The 19,536-nt window shown below is 41.3% G+C and overlaps 3 protein-coding genes across 5 annotated transcripts in view; 2 read left to right on the top strand and 1 right to left on the bottom strand.

The window, feature by feature from the left end:
* evpla (envoplakin a) overlaps positions 1 to 3,947 on the top strand; it is a 13,973-nt gene extending 10,026 nt beyond the window's left edge. Inside the window, exon 22 of the mRNA XM_068592295.1 lies at positions 101 to 3,947. Within this exon, the coding sequence (XP_068448396.1) occupies positions 101 to 3,490 (3,390 nt within the window). The 3' untranslated portion in view covers positions 3,491 to 3,947. The remainder of the gene's footprint in view (positions 1 to 100) is intronic.
* ten1 (TEN1 subunit of CST complex) overlaps positions 1 to 6,640 on the bottom strand; it is a 7,405-nt gene extending 765 nt beyond the window's left edge. Inside the window, exons 1-4 of one of the 2 annotated variants that reach the window (XM_068592294.1) lie at positions 6,439 to 6,640; positions 6,026 to 6,129; positions 5,281 to 5,438; positions 4,775 to 4,919 (exon numbers count right to left, since the gene is read on the bottom strand). In XM_068592294.1, coding sequence (XP_068448395.1) covers positions 4,780 to 4,919; positions 5,281 to 5,438; positions 6,026 to 6,129; positions 6,439 to 6,549 — 513 coding nt within the window. In that variant the 5' untranslated portion in view covers positions 6,550 to 6,640 and the 3' untranslated portion in view covers positions 4,775 to 4,779. Of the gene's footprint in view, positions 1 to 3,754; positions 4,920 to 5,280; positions 5,439 to 6,025; positions 6,130 to 6,438 lie in introns of those variants that run through there. The other variant, XM_068592293.1, reaches the window with a different exon arrangement.
* On the top strand, positions 6,262 to 19,536 carry acox1 (acyl-CoA oxidase 1, palmitoyl). Of its 2 annotated transcripts, none has more exons than XM_068592290.1 (14): positions 6,262 to 6,484; positions 7,966 to 8,125; positions 10,468 to 10,628; positions 11,725 to 11,832; positions 12,030 to 12,149; positions 12,245 to 12,360; positions 13,073 to 13,242; positions 13,548 to 13,710; positions 13,821 to 14,011; positions 14,831 to 15,010; positions 15,894 to 15,999; positions 16,236 to 16,379; positions 16,738 to 16,944; positions 17,700 to 19,536. In XM_068592290.1, the coding sequence occupies exons 1-14, from the start codon at positions 6,376 to 6,378 to the stop codon at positions 17,748 to 17,750; spliced, it is 1,986 nt and encodes a 661-aa protein (XP_068448391.1). In that variant the 5' UTR covers positions 6,262 to 6,375; the 3' UTR covers positions 17,751 to 19,536. The 2 variants fall into 2 exon arrangements, with proteins under 2 accessions (XP_068448391.1, XP_068448392.1); XM_068592291.1 differs by lacking the exon at positions 10,468 to 10,628 and adding an exon at positions 9,004 to 9,164.

Raw genomic sequence — 19,536 nt, 5'->3', positions numbered from 1 at the left:
TACAAATTATCAAATCATGTTTTCTATTAAACTACTTAAAGTTACATCGCAAATTCGTTGCAACTTATTGCCATCCAATTAATTGTCTTTTCTGCTGCAGAATGAAGAGAAAGTCCAACTGGTGGCACATCAACAAGTGCAGCTTGAAAGCCAGCAACAGAGTGCTTCTGAAATGGACAGTTTGTTGAAAGAGCTAGACGAAGAGAAGGAGAGGAAAGCTCATACCGAGGTAGACCTGAGAACCTTTAAAGAGAGGATGATGTCACTGAAGAGTCGCAGAGGAGTGGAGCGTGTTGAGGAGAAAGAAGTACTGCAGTACTACCGTGACCCAAAACTGGAAAGCGATTTAACTGATCTGCAGAAAATACTGCATGAAGAGTCCATTACGCGTCAAAACACCCATACTGAGGTTGAGGTGTTAAACAAGAAAATCATCATCCTGGAGGAAAGCGTCAAAAACGCGCCACCGAAACTGCTGACCAGAGAGGTGACAGAGTATGAGAGAGATCCTCAGTTGGATGTAGAGGCGGCTAAGGTGAGAGAGGAGATAGCAAGGATGAGAGATGAAGTTCGGGTGAAAGATGGGGAACAGATTCAGTTGAAGACAGAAGTCACAATTCTCCAAAATAAGAAACAATCTATCAAAGAGAAGGTGGTTATGAGAGAAGTAGTGAAAGTGGAACAGGACCCGCAGATGTTGAAAGCGGTGCGGACATTTGAGACGGAACTTTCTGACGAGAACAACAAGATCAAGCTCATTAATGATGAAATCTTCCAGACGAGGAGCCAGATTAATGCTCTTGAGAGACTGATTCCTAACATTAAACCAAAGGTCATCACTAAGGAGGTGAAAAAGATTGAGCAAGACCCTGAACTCATCACTGAATCTAAGAGGATTCGGACAAGCTTGGAGGAGGAGAAGATTGAAAACAACTCCTTGTTCAAAGAGGTGACAATGCTCCACAGTCGCTACCGAGAAGTTCAAGACCGGAGGCCAAAAGTTGAGGTGAAGGAAATCGTCAATGAGATCTACCGGATAGACCCCAGCACAGAGATGGAGATAATGCGATGCAGGAAAGACATACAAGACTCCAACAAGAAGTACTCTGATCTGGAGAGGGAGCTCACCAAGATAACCACTGAAGTGAATATCCTACGCTCTGAGAAGCCCAAGGTGGAGATGAAGGAAGTTATTCAAGAGGTGGTGAAGGAGGAAAGGAGCCCTGAAAATGAGAGAGAGATTCATAGGCTGAATGATCAGGTGAACCATTTACGCACCACATACAACTCCCTCCTGGACCAGGTGACAATGCTCAAGAAAGATAGAGATCAATGGAAGACTGAGAAGTCCAAGATCGAGACCAAAGTCCTCAACAGAGAGGTCATCAAGTACGAAGCTGATCCTCTGTTGGAGAAAGAAGCCGACCGCTTGAGAAGAGATGTGCGGGAGGAGGCACAGGCGCGCCGTAACACTGAAGAGATGGTGTTTGATCTTCAAAACAAATACATCCTGTTGGAGAGGCAGAAGCCTGAGGAGAAAGTGGTTGTGCAGGAGGTATTGCGTTTACAGAAGGACCCAAGGCAGCAGATTGAGCATGACAAGCTCGGCAGGAACCTGGATCAAGAAGTACAGACCCGCCGTCAGCTAGAGCTAGAGTTGCAACAGCTGAGAACAAAGGTGGAAGACAAAGAGAGGACCCTCAGGGAGAGTGATGAGCGCCAAAAGAGGAGTCAAGCCGAGTTTGAACTCAAAGAGATCCGTCTGCGCATCAGACAGCTGGAAAATGCCCCACCTCCTGTTGAAGAAAGTATTGTTGTCGAGGAGGTACTGAAGGTTGAAAGAGACCCAAAACTGGAGAGGTTGACCACAGGCCTTCGGACAGACATGGACAAGGAAACCAACAACATGCTGCGTATCCAGAGAGATATCCGTAACATCAACCTGAAGCTTGAGGTCCTGCAGAGGGAGAAGTCTGTTGAGAAGACAGTGTACAAAGAGGTTGTCCGTGTTGAAAAAGACCAGGCCGTCGAATCCGAGAGGGATCGCCTGAGGGAACAGGTGTCTCAACACAAATTTACCAGACAGGACATGGAAGTTCAAATCAGACGTCTCAATGAGAAAATCAACTTCCTGATGACCAACAAATCTAGCACTTCAAGAGAGGAGAATAATCTAAATTCGAACAAAGATGCCTTACAGAGAGAGAGGGACAACCTCACCCGGGAGCTCAGGACACTCGAGGCCTCGAGACACGATATCAGCCTGTCTTTCAAGCAGCAGAGCAGGTTAATGAGCGAGAGAACGCAGATGAGCAGGCAGAAGAGCATCATGATGGGGTCTGACACTCAGCGGCTGGAGAGGGAGATCCTGGACGAAAAAGACCGGATCCATCAGCGGGACAGCACCATCCGGGAGCTTCTGCTGAACGTGCAGAAAGAGGAACATGCAGAGACAAGGACCAAAGAGACCAATGTTTCCACCAAGATCACCATTCTGGATCCAGATACAGGCAAAGACATGTCCCCGTACGATGCCTACATGCAGGGCCTGATTGATCGCCAACAGTACATTCACCTGCAAGAGCTCGAGTGTGACTGGGAGGAGATTACTTCCTTGGGACCCGATGGGGAGACATCTGTACTGCAGGATCGCAAGAGTGGAAAGCAGTACTCCATCAAAGATGCCCTGAGGCAGGGCCGGCTGACAGAGTCTGAGCTACAACAGTACAAAACAGGCAAGATTCCCATCTCAGAGTTTGCCTTGCTGGTAGCAGGTGACACTAAGAAGCCATCTCAGTTCAACTCAATCCACAACTCCACCAGCAGTACACTAAACTCAGCCTTCTCAGCCATTTCCAATGCCAAAAACGAAATCTTCCCAGTTGCTGGAATAATAGATACAAACACTGACACCTGCTATACAATACGCAACGCCACCATGCGTAAACTGATCGACCCGACCACCGCCCAAAAACTTCTGGAGGCTCAGGCATCGACAGGTGGCATCATTGACATCAGCAACAATCAGAGGTACACAGTGAGCAAGGCAGCACTCAGAGGCCTCGTTGAGGAAAGTCAACTCCAGAGACTACTCAATGCACAAAAGGCCTACACTGGTGTTGAAGTCCCCATGACCAGAGAGCTCTTGTCTGTGGGAGAAGCTGTTCAGAAAGGCTGGATGCCGAAGGACACTGCCATCCACTACATGGAGGCACAGCACCTCACGGGTGGGTTGATCGATCCCAACACCGGCGACAGGGTGAGCATCGTAGACGCCATCGGGTCCAAAATGATCGACAGCGCGATGATGAGGGAGCTGCAGAGCGAGTCGAGCTACGTCAAGGATATTGTAGACCCCATCACAAAGGAGAAGATCAGTTACAAACAAGCTCTGGATCGCTGTAAGAAAGACCCAGTTTCAGGCTTACCAATGATGCCTGCCTCCTCCAAAGAGTCTGGTTACAACTCGACTAGATATGCAAGATTCTAGATATGTTTACAACGTATTGGAGTTATTTAGTCTATGGAGTCATGTGGTAATAATTTTGATTATGGTAAATCCATACATTAATTACGATGTACATTTTGACTCAGGAAAAGTCTTCTAATGCAAAGCTTTCTGTCTAGCCAAAGTTGTTGTTGCTGCAGTGTTGCCTTTGTTTACCAAACATGTCTGATGTGGGCAAATGTTTTTTTTCATTTAATTTAAAAACAGAGATTATAAATGCAGTTTATCTTTGATGTTATTGTTTTATTAGGGACACTGGGACAAGGTGCAATGCTTTTTACAAAAAAAAAGATTTTATTCTGTATTACTCATGGGCTATCCTTGACACTGTTGACTTTAAACTCAGTCTGGTTTGATACTTTATGAAGTAGCGCATATCAATAAATGTAAATTATAATGGTTAAAGAGCATGGACTCCCTCACTTTCTTAATAAAACACACCGGTACAAGCTTCTCAACATTTACTTTTAAGAATGTAAATCAGATTCAATCTCATTTTAGTCAGGCATCACGTGTGTGTCAGGAGTAGGGTGTGCTCCTTAACACAACAATATCCTTCCTGACATCAAATGACAAACAATGAGCATCCATTTCGCCCGGTGTACATGAATGAGCATGCTGGTTGCAGCTATAACCCGTGGAACCAGAAAGCATTTTTGAAAGAAAAATTAGGGTATAATTAATCAACAATCAAAATTGTTCCTGGTTGATGGACCAGTCGAATGATAGATAAGCTCTCGTCCACTTTAAGATCGTAATCCTTGATTAGAGCACACCAGTTTTATTAATATGGTTAAAACATGGATTCATAAAACTATTTAATGATAAAAATGATATTAAAATACAAATAAAATCCAGCTGAACTGAATTGATCCAGCCCAGTTAAAAAGTATCTAATACATATCTCTAAAGGGTGCAAAGTGCTCAAAAGGCTTGCATTTCATTCATATAGCCATAGTTTGGTTTAAATCAATATCACGTGACCTTACGTAACATATATGTTGGAACCCTTGTAAAGCATTTGTGAATGATATGGGACCACAAACGTGTTACCATGGTTACCATGTAAAATGGCAACACAGAAAAAAACAACTCCTTCATTTGTGTTTACAATTTTCAAATATGAAAACCCTGAGAGGAATTACACAAACTGTAATGGTCAGAGGTCGACCAGATGGGCAACTGTATTCAAACAAGCAGTCTTTACTCCAGTGCACCTTGACAAAGGTCAGAGGCAGAGATGCAGTCCTGTTACTCATTGAGCACCTTGATCACGTTGCCTGTGCATCGTCACATGGGGGCTCCCTCTCCCCAAAGAAGCTCCTTTGCTCGTTGATGGCTTTCTGTAGAAGGGCAAGGTTGACTCCGTCAACGCAGTTCAGCACCCGGGCACGGACCATCGCTCCAACCCCTGTGAGATGGAGAAGATGCAGATGAAGGCAGGCCAGAGAGGCCTGAGAGTCCTGGTCGTGTTGACATGAACCCAGAGATCAAGATTTAATGACGGGAATGGGAGGCATAAAAACATTAGTATTTAAAGAGTTGTAGAGCTTTAACTTCTAGTTCTATTTCAACCATTGTTTAATCTGGTAGCTGTTTAATAAAATATTATATATATATTTAAAACAAGATAGATGTATTTTTATTAACACTTAACTTTCCCTTTACTACTTACCAAAGGCCAGTCAGTTTTTAAATTGTGTGTGGACCCAAGAAAAACGAGGGGTAATAATATTCAGCATTCCTATGCCACGACAGGTCCTTTTTCTTACCTTCAGTATTTTCAATCTCACCCAGAACGATGTACTGGGCCCCAATTATTGGATTAAAAGGCTCCACAAACATCGTGTGAACCGCCACATTGTGCTCTTTTGAAGCATGCTGCGCTGACAGCGTAGCCCTGGACTCCTCAGGCTGATAGCAGACAAGTCTGGAAAATTAAACAGGAATGTTTAATGTACAAGTCAAATGATACAATTTCATCTTTTTTTCAGGTGTATTCGTATGTATTTACTACATGTGACCATCCAATATTATGCTGCATTACACCCCACAGAGTAGAAACATCAGCTTCAGTTTGTTTAATTTGTCTAAGGACTGTTTAATACAGCCTCAGATCTGTGACACCTTTGTTCTTTTTTGTGAAAATGGAAGAAAAAAAAAGGATGATTGCACTTTATTGTTGATTTCTCTTCATCCATACCACATTAAACCAGGGTAAAGAAATACCTGGACTGAATTAACAAGTAGACACTAGGGACAGTTTGAACAAAGTATTCATCAATTTGTGACAACCCAGTAAAGGATTATTGCACAGCCTTTTCTTCATTCATATCACATTAAACCAGAATTAAATGCAATTACTGTACTTTGACTTGTCAAACCTAAATTGCTTCTTCAGCCACTATTATCTCATAACGCAGATATGGACTAGTACTAAACAAACTCGTTGCAAAACAGAAATTGTATTTTCTAGTCAGAGCATCAAAAAAGATCATAGTCTGAAACAAAACACACCTGCCAAAGACTCTCACTGATTCTCCCTCCTGCACTGAGTTTACCTCCCAAGGGAAATAAAAAGCTGCAGCTGCGGGAAGCATGACGTCAGTGGAAAGATACACCTGAAATAGTTGAACAACGTGGGTAAAGTTGGTGGTAAATAGTTGTGGAGGTCGGTGTACTTCCTAGTCTGGCATGGCCACTACCGGGTTATATGTCACATGACGTCAACCGCTCTGCGCATGCGTCAGGAGTAGGCCGAGCGATAGGCACTCGTCAGGTTGAGGTTGCAGCAGGTTATACAACACTTTTGTCATTATACTTTCCCCAGTGCGGCATAGACGTGGTTTCCACACTGATACAGAACCATGAATCCTGACATTACGAGAGAGCGGCAAAACGCCACTTTTGACGTCGAGAAACTGACCCACCTTCTGGACGGGGGGCCTGAAAAGACCAGAAGACGGCGAGAAATTGGTGAGTTTGAGATGCCTACTTCGCCCGGTAGTGCGAGGAGTTGTTGCGCTCGTTAGCGCCGGCATTGACACCTTGATATGAGGATGACGCTGATGATAAAAGGATATAACACTGTGGAGGAAAAGGGAGCTAACTGCTAGCAACTGCTTTCCCTGGCTGTTGGCTAACAGCTCTGCTGTCTTTAGCTGCTAGGTGGCGCTCTGCTTGTCCTGGACGGAACCAAAGTTTAACTACGTTATTTAGGAAACTATCTCACCCTAATATCAATGTAAGGGGATACGTCTAAAGTTAGGTATGTCGGAGTGATGTACCTCAAAGGTACATGTGGCGTACACAGAAAGTGACGTGAGTTGATACATTTTGTGTTGTGTCCAGTTATGTAACGTTACAGCTGAAAAAAAATAACACCATTTGTATTTATTTTCATCTGTAACAGATTTTTGAATGTGTACCAAAGTGTGTACACACATTTTAAAATGTGTTATCTTATTGTGTTACTTTATTTATCTAATTTTCTATTTCTGCATGTATTCTTAAATCAGCTTTAATTTATTTGTGACGTGCGTTGAACCTAAAGATGCAAAGATCTTTAATGAAACCTACAAGTATCTAAAAATGAAAGTTTACATTATTCATTCAATTATTTTCTCAATTCATGGTTCAATGTTTTTTTTCTGTGAAAGGTCCAAAAGAGTTATGAGAAAGGTCCATACCCCAAAAATATTACCTACAATTTTAAAAGAGCAAGAAGACCCACAAATGATGCCGTCATTGACCCTGCAACTAGAGATTTAAACAAATGTATTTTCTAAAAAATGACACAAATATTAATCAATTATCTAGTTTATACATTTTCGGTCCATTGACTAATTAACGAGTTCACTCCACTGAACTGATTAACGTACATTAGAGTTACAGAAAGTTGAAGGAAACACAATATAAATTCTGACAAAAGCAGGCGTCCCTTATTGACTGTTGTAAGATGAAATATGATGTAATGTGGATTTTGCAGGATCCATCCCGTTGATTGTGACACAGCTATTTAAGAATGAATGTACTGTATACATTACAGTTATTTTGCACTTGGGAAAAACCCTTTCAATCAATCAGCTTAAAAAAATCCAACACACATAACTTTAGAAAATTTCAAAATGTTTATTTATTGCTTTTTAGAGTTAGGCTGCCCTCACCTTGTATGACTAAAAGGTTGAATGTTGTTGGAACAGGTGGAAGTCATGGTAATTGAACCATAAGTCACAATATATATAAAGTGATGGCCAATCGGTATTTTTCTAACAACCTACTGTATTTACTTGTTATCCCATTTGATACACATTTTAAATCTTAATAAACATTGTCACACATGGTTACACTTAATTTGAGGAATGTCCATTTAAACTTGACTATATGTGTTGTGTAGACTGGAGCAGCAGTTTCACTAAAATATACATTTCTGATTTCATTTCCACCATCCACTGTAGAGTCGATGGTTTTCAGTGACCCGGACTTTAAGGAGGAGGACCCAAACTTCCTGTCTCGCAGTGAGCGCTATGACCAGGCTGTTAAAAAAAGTGCCCAAATGATCCTGAAGCTCAGAGAGTACGGCATTGCCGACCCAGACGAGATCTACTGCTACAAGAAGTATGTGGTAACAAGTCGACATGAGGACATTTAACTGGCTTAGATCCAGATGGGTTTATGATCGCAATCATAGTGTGCTCTATTATCACTCAAGTCACATTTAGCAAGCAATAAACGCTTGAACTGATGTACAAAGTTGCATTGACAATGTTAGTTTTCACGTACCAAACTAAGGTTGTCACGATGCAAGAACAGCCATTTATAGTGGTGGACCATGTTTTTGAAACCAGTTTCATAACTGTCCTCTCATGACTAAACAGCAGGATGGGTCAGGCATTACGTGGAGAAAATGTGTAACATTTATCGGCACTCGATTAACCATTTGTGTGTGTGTAGCCTGAGGTCAATGAATGCAGTCGGAGCAAAGTTCAGCTTAAGATTAAAATCGTGTCAAAAGGTACAACATGCAAGCTCGCAGCAGTCACTTGCTGCACAATGTCATGCCGTGTAATAGATAATCGATAGTGCTTCTTTTTTCTTTTTTTTTAGGTTTTCCTCCCAAGCTTTCTACTAGACTGTTTTTCAAAATCATCATTTTTTTGTGGCTGCATGTTAGGATAGGATATATGGGGGTCACATTAATACTTGCCATTAGTCCTAGTATTAATTTGATATTTTATTCCAGAATGATGTTCTGAAAGATATTGTAACTAAGACAAATACGCCTTATGCAGTCTCAGTGATAAAGTACCTCAAAACAACAGAGACCAGGCATGTTACTACATTGTATGTGTGAGATACACTTGATCCAAGCTATAAAAAAAAGTGCAAAATGCTTCCACGGCATAAGTGAGTGAGCAAATACATCAGTTACACAATGTTGGAGAAATGGCAAATCTGAACTTAAGTTTTGTATCCTATACCTTCCCTTCACCCAGTATGGTCAATGGCAACCACCATGAGGCCATGGGGCTACACTTTGTCATGTTCCTCCCGACCCTGTACAGCCAGTGTGACCCTCAGCAGTCCAGGAAATGGTTACCTCTGGCAGAGTCCTTCCAGGCCGTGGGCACGTATGCCCAAACTGAAATGGGTCATGGTCAGTCCTGGACTTAGCCCGTAATTTATTTACTTGTTGTTGAAGGCCCTCAAATACTTCATCGTGCCGTTTTATAAAATGGCACAAATTGGCATTTGTGTTTTTCAATGTTGAGCCAAAATGATATTCGGGGCAGTCAAAAAAGAGGCCTGTTCGAGCAGGTGTTGGGAAAACTGGCGTTTCTGGAGCATTTCTGGTGACTTCTTGTATGTGTTTGACAGAGCCAAATCAGTAGTAGTTGCATGAGTGTCCTGACAATTGCGTCCATAAGTTTCATTATGTTTTAACAAGACTGTAGCTGCGTTACTAACAATGCTCCTCTAGTGGTCCCTTACGCCTTTAGGGTTCGTAGTATCTTAAAAGAAGATATGTTAGTTTCATCTCGTCCTTTCTAAAACGTATTCCCATCTACATTCGGTAGTTCCTCTGCTTTCCTACTCACAGCTCTCTCTTCTTTATGTTATGATAATGCACTAATGGTGTCTTGATTATTTTCCATAACTTTTGCAATTAATTGATTCATTTTCTAAATGATTTTAATCCGTAATTTATTCCTAATCATGTCTTTTGTTTCGCTGTTGACAACTGGAGTGGTGGAGAACTTCTGGTGTGTGAATTAGCGTAGACTCGATAATGATTTTATTATTATTTTTTTTTTGGCCCCTTCACGCAATCTCGCATTAAAAGCAGGTAGAGATATGTGGTGTGGGATCCCATATTGAGGCTAAGTTCTAACTTCTCAATGTCTCTTTGTAATTTCAGAGATTGTAGGCTGTGATGATTTGTTCATCTGGGGAAACCTACACTGAAAGTTTAAACCCGATGACACTGTCTTTAATGAACACTTGTTTGGAGCTACAACTAACAATTGCTTTCATTATGGAGAAATCTGCTGATTTGTTTTCTTTATAAATTGTTTTGTTGAGAAAACATCAGATAATAGTGAAATCACAATATCCATATCATTAAATGTCCCCAAATCTTCGTGCCAAGTTGTGACCACACCATCAAATCAATATGCATGATATGCTCAAAAGCTGTTTTAATTTGTCTCTTCTGCCTTCACTGCTTTCCTACCGCACAACTTCTGTCTTTATCTCTTCCTTCGCTTCTTCCTCATCTGCACCATATAAATTCTTCAACATATGTAATCCAACATCCTCCCCTCCATTTATCTGCACTTACATGGTTCCAACTTTCCACGTTGCCTACCTCAAAAATGCCGTAAGCATCTCCCTCCTTGCTCTCTCCGCATTACCACCTGCTTCTCTTGTCCGTTTGCCTCTGTCCTGCGTGGCCGTAGCTGTGTGCACCCAGACAGGCCAGAGCCCTTGGATCTCCATCTGGGGATGTTCCTGCCCACAATGCTCAACCAGGCCACCCCAGAGCAGATGGACCGTTTCTTCATGCCTGCATGGAATCTAGAGATCATCGGCACCTACGCGCAGACTGAGATGGGCCACGGTAAAATGAACAGAGCAGTCCAAAGTATCAGGCCTGTTTATTCTGGTCAGCAGACCAGGATTATTTGGTTACTTTATTACTGGCAATAGACTGAAGTATTGTTTAGGACATTGTTTAAGACTCAATTTTATATTCATACTAAAACTTCCCATTATCTGAGAAGTTTTATTGTTTGCTTGACTCAAGTGTTTTAACTTCTTCTACATCATGTTTTCCTTGTGTAGAATCAAAATAAATTCAGTCGGGTAGGCAAAGCTACACAAATGGACAGAAACATAAACAAATCCCAAGTTTAATATCATTTTCTAAGCTGCTACATGTTAACTTAATGATAAACGCAACCAGAAGTAGGTCAAATATTTGATATGAATAAACATATTTACAACCCGTCCGACCACTTGTGTCAGTTGACCCACTGGACAAGTAGAAAGTTATTACATGTTTCTACAAAATTAGATTTTCCTTTTGACGTGCATGCCCAAACCCGAGAGAATCTGTCACTTGGCGTTATGCTTCCCGACAAACTTCCTTTCTTATACTATTAACATCCCTTTTTGTGTGTTTATGACAGATGTGTTTCTTTTACTAACAGTCTTAGATAGTTTGTAAGTGTTTGTTTTAGCATCTGGCTTAAGTTGCATACCAGTATAGCAACACATTCCAGTTTGATTGAACCAGCCAGACCTGTTTTGTTTCTTTTAGATTGAAACTCCGAGGCTATAAGCATATGGCATGACATAGATACCCCACGAGTTGAATTATCTTAAAATATGATTGTTGCGTATGCGTTTAGATCTGTCAAACACCTACAACGTACACCACTTTGCTCCTTATGTTGGCTTCATTCATTGTGTTTTTTTTATTTTAAAGAATTCAGATACCTATAAATGCATATTTCAAATTGTCAAGGGATAAACATGTCTTCTATCCATTATATCATTTGATATTTTGAGTTATCTTTTTATGTGTGTATGTTTTGATGCAAGTTTTATATAATTCATTTATTAATCTTCAGGTTGCTAATGTCCCATGAGTTAATTTCGTCTTTTCAACTGTGTGTGTGCGCGTGGTGGGCTTCGACGTGACGTCTCTCTAGGTACACACCTCAGGGGGCTAGAGACCACAGCCACATATGACCCAGCCACGCAGGAGTTTGTCTTGAACAGTCCCACAGTCAGCTCCATCAAATGGTGGCCTGGAGGACGTAAGTACACTCCCATTGTCACGTCTCTGCAGGACTGGAGTTATTTTGCAGCCTGGAATTGGAATAATACCAGAATTTCTGAAAGGAATATGTCTTGTTTTCATCGAGATGTTGCGCTGCTTTTTTTTATGCTAAGGAAAACCTCAATGCCGTTCAGAACAAACACAGTTAAACTCTCACACTCCTTCTCTTTCTAGTTGGAAAGACCTCCAACCATGCCATAGTGCTCGCCCAGCTTTATACTCAGGGAAATTGCCACGGCCTGCATGCTTTCATCGTACCCATCCGCGAGATGGAGACACACATTCCCCTGCCAGGTAACCATCGTCTGCAGTACCGTATGTCTCTGGAGTTGGTGCTAATGTCGCTCATTTACCTTTCAGTCTCTACCTCCCTTTTTTGTCTCTCTTAGGTATTGTGGTTGGAGATATCGGCCCCAAGTTTGGCTTCAATGAAGTTGACAACGGCTACCTGAAACTGGAGAACGTGCGAATCCCACGGGATAACATGCTGATGAAATTTGCCAAGGTGATGGGAGACATTTGAGTTGATAGCTTCCCTTAGACCAGGTTTAGGTTGATTAGATAATTCTTGTTTCTGAAATTTGGTCTTCTTGTTTGGAACGATTGCTGACAGCGTAATAACACCTATTGCTAAACTCAAAGGCCATTTAGATGTTGTTTAAACTTTTTTAGAGAGGTGTTGATTCAACTTTCTTATCATTTTAGAGGATGTTATTGTGGGATTGGAGTGAATTATACGCATAGATGTTTAGTTTATTTAGCCTCCAATCATTAATATAAACGGACTGGCTGAAACAAAAGATCTTCCCTCTCGTGAAGACAACGCGTTCGCAGTTGCACTTTGCACAATTTAAGACTGCAAAACAATACTTTTGCTCCAGTCCTTGTAAGTTGATGTCCTGGAACTGAGGAGCACTTGATTTAGCTGCATAGCACTGGAAGATACAGATGAATTGGTTTCAAATACAAAAAGCCGATAATTTTGCTGATGAAGTGTACTGAGTCAACATCTCTGTCAAACAAAAACTGAACATTACCCCGTTCATGAAGGTAGCATTTATTCTAGCACTGTTGTATTAGACGGCCTTATTTTTTTTATCTGGGAGTGCCTCATAAACTGCTGCCATAATAAACTGAGTGTATGCAGCATGTTGCATTTATAGTGCGATGTTTGCTCCTAAAGGCAGCTGCAGTTAGAATGACTGTCTCTCCACCAGGTGGAGCCAGATGGAACCTATGTGAAGCCACCAAGCGCCAAGCTGACCTACGGCACCATGGTGTTCATCCGCTCCATGATTGTAGGCGAGTCGTTCCGAGCTCTCGCCAAGTCCTGCACCATCGCCATCCGCTACAGTTCTGTTCGACACCAGTCTGAAATCCGGCCGGGGTCAGTCAACACAAATGAGTGCACTTCAACAAACATCTGCACAAACATTGCATTACTCACAGAAAAGGAAACTCATGCTTTAAGTCATGCTCAAAATTAGATTTTAATTTATGGCACTGAAAATTCCCAGTGGTCTCGCTGGTCGGGGTCAGAGGTTCAGAAATGTCGACATAATTCCAACAAGAGATGGAAGTAGCACTGTTTTTCATGATTCAATCTCGCACCACATCCTGATGTATTAAAGGTAAGTCCAACCTGGTATATGAGACCCTGCAAACTCCAACCTGTGTGTTTGTGTCCCACAGAGAGCCAGAGCCTCAGATCCTCGATTACCAGACGCAGCAGTACAAGCTGTTTCCCTTGCTGGCGATGGCCTACGCCTTCTCTTTTGTTGGCCAGTATATGAGACAGACCTACCACCGCATCAGTGGAGACATCAACGAGGGAGACTTCAGTGAGCTGCCCGAGGTACTGACTGGACATTCTGGTTTACATTTTTATTTTAAATGTGTGTATTGTCAACTAGTGTTAAGCCTTCCATGAAGCTCTTTTCACCCCCTTTCCCCTCAAATCTCCAGCTCCACGCCCTGTCTGCGGGTCTGAAGGCCTTCACCACATGGGCAACCAACTCTGCCATCGAGGTGTGCCGCATGTCGTGTGGCGGCCACGGCTACTCCCGCAGCAGCGGGTTGCCGGACATTTACGTAGAGTTCACCCCTACGTGCACCTACGAGGGAGAGAACACAGTCATGATGCTGCAGACTGCGAGGTAACTCGTCCCACAGAATCATGACAACTTCCCAGGACCAAGTTCTCCACCCAACTGTGACTCAAACACACCCAGGAAAAGCCTTGGTGTTTTGTTTTTGTGTTGTTATAGTGCTCATACAGTAGGAAGGAGATCATCTATTTACTTTGTGTCTACTTTAAGCTGTAACATACACACCTATATTAACATATGCGTAATACCAGAATTGATTGTAGTAGAAGTACTCAAACAGCACTGCTCTCCCTGAAGTACATACATTTAGCTTTTTATACTCTTTTCTCACAGAGACAAATACAAACACACACAGGCATAAATATACAGCCACTCAGCAGCAGTATCATAGAACAAATGCAGGCACACCCTCACTCCTCTCACTGCAAAAACAAACACCAGTGACCTTTTAGATCCCTAAGCGATAGCTGTTATGACCATTTACTAACGACACCATAATTGTCAGTTTAAAAATGCTCTTTTGTGATGTTTCCCGGCAAGAGTTGTACCAACAGTTACTGAAATGTTAAATTACACAATGAGCTCATAACTGAAAATGAAGTACGCACACAAAAGCTTAAGGTGTTTGGTACAAATGAGAAGGTTGATACTTGACTCGCACTACCACACTTGGGTTTGGTGTTGGTAAAATGATACACAATCGGACAAGAAGAAATGAATTGCGTTCTTAACAGTACCACAAAAAGTACTGTAATTAGGTACAACTGAGTTCCTGTGGACACAAAACAGTTCACCCGCCAGCCTGTGAAGCCATGTTTTAGTTGTTCAACTCTCACTTGTGTGCCTCTTCGACGTTTCTCAATGCAGATACCTGATGAAGAGCTACCGGCAGGCAAAGGAAGGGCAGCAGCTGAGCGGCATTGTGTCATATCTAAATGAACCAATGCATCAGAGGGTCCAGCCACAGCCCGTCGCAGCCAGACCAACCGTGGTGGACGTTAATGACCTGGCTAGCCTGGTGGAGGTCTACAAACAGCGAGCTGCCATGTAAGAGACACGAGCACTGGAGCAAATTATCTAGTTACTTAATGCCTTTTATCATTTCACATTGTTTTCCACGTTTTGAATTGTACACATTTGTAATGTAGGTTTATGTTAAAGAACTAAATGAATGTTCTTTTAATTCCATTTATTATCCTTTCTCAATGTACTGCTGCTCTGATCCCTCCACTCTTGGCTCATGGTTGCATGTAATGTATGATGTAAAGATTTAAAGATTTGCCTTTCAATGTTTGGATATTGGTTATTTGTTAAATGCCCAAAATGTAAATGTATGTGTAAAGCTTTTTGTCTGCTGCTGTGTCACACTGTTAGATTGTAATGTTAGGTGTTGCTGTTGGCCAGACCTTCAGTTGTCAACATGTTTCACCCCTATAGTCTAATTCATTTTCGCAAAGAGTATCTGTGCTGATCGGCTGTTCACTGTTGTCAACCATATTTTTGCCTTTGTCTATTTTACTGTCACTGACAGATTATGTAGCTCTGATCAAATCCCTGCATACCTTCTGCCTTAGTCACATCCAAATTAAATTGCCAGTCAGTGTCAGCTGTGTGGCGAGCACAAAACAGCCACTTCAGACATTAGAGGGATAGAGGACAGTTGCGTGTTAGTAATTGTTCATTCTGTATTTCTGATCAGGCTCCTTTTTTTTAAAATATTCTTTCCATTAAAAAAAATTATAGCTTCTTATTTCATAAGATGTTCCCGATTTCAGTGGGAATTTAAAGTAGAGAAAAAAGTAAAGGGATAAACTGCCGTTTTTTAAAATCCAAAGTTTGTTGCCATGTTAAAACTGAAGAAGGTAAAAAGTCTTTTAATGTTTTTATTGATGGCATCTTTGGTTGATTCAGATAATGTGTGTGTTTGTAGTCTGGTTGATCTGGCAGCTAAGAGCATCCAGCAGGAGTTGCAGCAGAGGAAGAGCCAGGAGGATGCCTGGAACAACAGTGCTATTGACCTGGTCAGAGCTTCAGATGTAAGTTCAGTTTAGTCTATTATCTAGTCTGTCTGTCTCACAGTTTATAACCTTCCATAGTCTGTGATACACAGACATGGCTTGGACTTTATAAAGGTAATTATAGATGGATGCTAAGCTTCCAAGCCAATGTCATTTGTTGTGATGCAGTCTGAAGTCAAACTCAGATCCTGCTCATGTCCTTCTCCTTTCTGCTTTTTCTTTTTTTCCTTCCCCCTGTTTTATTTTGTCTCCAGGCCCACTGTCACTATGTCGTAGTGAAGCTCTTTACTGACAAGCTTGGGGAGGTCAGTGACACAGCAATACACTCGGTGATGTCGACCCTTGCTCTGCTGTATGCCCTACATGGCATCACAAAGAACTCTGGAGACTTCCTACAGGTCAGAACAGTTCTATCGTATCGGAGATGTTACAGATTGTTATTGTGCAAAGCTTCCCCAGTTATTTGCTGGTGGTCAGTTTTACCGTCTAATTCCTTCCATATTAAATATCATCCTCAATTCCGTCTTTGTCTCCTCGCTAACAAAATGGGGTTCGTTGTGTGTCAAGTTATTATGACTGGGCGGCGGGTAAAGAAAAAAAAATTAGATCAGCTAAGCTGTAAATGGAAAATGAAATATAAGACTTCATGTTTTGTTTAACAACCTGCTATCGCTCCTGCTGTTTTCTCACTTTTAGGACGGCTGAGTGAAGTCCAGCAGCTCAATTTCATCCACATCTCCATCCGTTTTATTTCAGGCTGGACTGCTGAATGTGCCCCAGGTCCTGCAGATTTCTGCTCGTATCAAGGAGCTGCTGTCTCAGCTGAGGCCCAACGCTGTGGCACTAGTCGATGCCTTTGATTTCCACGACAAGAAGCTGAATTCAGTCCTGGGACGATATGACGGCAACGTCTATGAGAACTTGTTTGAGTGGGCTCGCCGCTCACCGCTAAACTCCACAGAGGTCAGTCAGGTTCACTGGGATGAAATTAAAGTAGTGTCACGGCGCAGGTGATAGAGATAAAATGTTTTTTCGTTAGGTCTATGAGATTTAATTACCACTACGGTCTAAGGCCTTACAATCTACTAACAGGCTTCAATGTTGGCTAAATGTGAGCAACAAGAACCGGATGCAGGCCTTACTTGATCCCCGGCGAGCTAAGCCTGCTTCCTGCAGTCACTCCACTGTTTCTCCCACAGCAGTCTGCACACAAACAGGCTCATATGAGATAAGACCTGTCTTTTTGATGGCTGGCAACCAACCAAGAACAACAATTGACATGTGACTGTAACAGTGAAGACAAATAATTCTGAATCTTAATAAGGTAGCATTGTCATGTCTTCTTAGTTTCTCAAGATGTGTGTTACATCTGTAAGATAAGTTTATTATGGCGTGGCAGCAGTGTTGCACAGTGATGGTTTTTATTCGTTACTTATTTGATACATTACTATTTTGCTACAGAATATAAACATTATATGACTATATAATGTATGTGTATAGTGACTATTTCTGTCATATATAGTCAGTCCGGTCCATCAGTTACAGAAATGGAAGATAAGAGACTTGAATAGCTTTATCTGACTATCTAAGCTTACACTATTGCATCAGTGCACAGTATGGCCAACAATCATTTTGGCATCGGTGTAAGAGGTGTGTGTGAGATGACGTGCTCATTATTTCAGTTTTACCAAATATTCCATTCCTTCTTCCTTCCCCAGGTCCATGAATCCTTCCACAAGTACCTCAAGCCGCTGCGGTCCAAACTGTGAGTGGACCCCTGGCTCCTTGATTCCTGGCTGAGAAACATCAACACTGCATATATAAGCACAACCTGGCCACATTAACACATATCATTTTATTTCTGGTATTTACCAGTCTGCAGTAATTTAGCCTTTGTCTCTCTATATGTGGTAAATTGATCGTAGTCAGCCACTCTAGAGGCCATGGTATACTGCAACATGTTGGAGCCGTCTCCATTGATCTCCCCACAGTTGGCTGTAAACAGGGTGCATATCCTAAACAAGCTAAAGACAATGACATCATTGAGGGGAATGGAAACAAAAACAGGAATGACAATTTGCCCTTAAAATCTGTAGTGAAATCATTATTTTGTGGAAAACAAATAGCTTTAATGATACTGAAAACAATCAAGTATTGGTACTTTTGGATAATTATGTTTTCTGCAGAGAAATTCCATTGTAAAGTTTCTTTGTCTTTCATTTTTCATTTCTGCTGCGTGCCTGATGAGCCACGGAAATGCCATCCTTTTTTCTTCTTTTCCTTACAATAACAGTTTCACATATGTGAGTGCTTTATGTGAGGCACAAGCCAACAGCAAAACCATTTTGGTTGTTTCCCCTGACGAGGACCAACATTTTATTTGATTGAACACTGCCATTTGTCATGTTATTAAAGAGGAAGTAGTTTATCTACAACCTTTATTAATTGCAGTATGCATTAAGACAAAAATGCACAAACCTTTCTTCTTCATAAGTCTATGGTAACCCTTCATACCTGTGAATAATGGTGTAATATGACTAACTTGCATCAACAGACACTACAAATGTGAGACAGTGGAATTATTAACAATGACTTACTGGTGAGGAAATAAACCACTTTGGGTTGATGTGTTCGAAATGCCTCAATTCCTGAGCTGTGGCTCTGTCAAGCGGCGTGTCCTGTCATTAGAATGAAAGGTGACACAATTCTGTGCGTCCGTATGCTCCTGAATGTTTGTGGACAGAAAGCTCTCTGCAGATAACGTAAAAAAGCACCTGTGATGACAGGTTGTGTGAATTTATGACCGTTTTCAAGGGTTTAATGAGCTCACATATGCATTGCATATGTGAATTAGTATTCTCCCTCCCTGCTGTGTGGGGTTGATATCTTATAAAGGGGAAAAACACATTTCAAACCACACACTTTAAATAGATCCTTTGTTAATATGCTGCAATATTCAAATCCTGCTGACTGAGTTATTCTGGTTCATATATGATGAAATTTATGCAACTGGATTTTTCTCTTTTCTTACCGTTTATTACAGTTTCAGAAACAAATTGTTTTAGGAAAAAAAATTAATTGACTAAGTAGAAATATATATAATATTTAGAAATATAATTGGTAGATTTTGTTTATCTCAGTGGCAGAAGTTTATTTTTGTCACGGTGTAACCAAATCCAACCGGCTGGTGAACAAAAGTAGCAACAGAATTACTCCATTAACATTTATTTTGTTTTTTGTGACTGTAATAACACAATAATGAAAAGGAAATATTGACTCTAAAGCCTCACTGAACTGTAAAAACGATTTGTGGGATAATAATGTGCCTGAGGAAGTTGTCTTTTGTAATGTAATTAACTAATTGAGGTAAAGGTGATTAGTATTGTTATTTCTGCATTTGTATGACTTTGAATTCATTCATTTCTGCCTTAATGGCAGGATTGTCAATATGTGACAATTAAGCTCTTTGTTAACTATATTTGTGTGGTCATGGTTTGTTGAATATTCATGATTTCAAACTGTCATTCTAATGGTTGGTAAATAATTTGAACTGTA

Source organism: Clinocottus analis, unplaced genomic scaffold, assembly GCF_023055335.1.
Source record: "Clinocottus analis isolate CAN_PGR_092001 unplaced genomic scaffold, fCliAna1.0.p SCAF_27, whole genome shotgun sequence".
NCBI classification, from domain to species: domain Eukaryota; kingdom Metazoa; phylum Chordata; class Actinopteri; order Perciformes; family Cottidae; genus Clinocottus; species Clinocottus analis.
The sequence above is the reverse complement of the archived record's forward strand: the minus strand, read 5'-3'. Positions and strand labels throughout refer to the sequence as shown.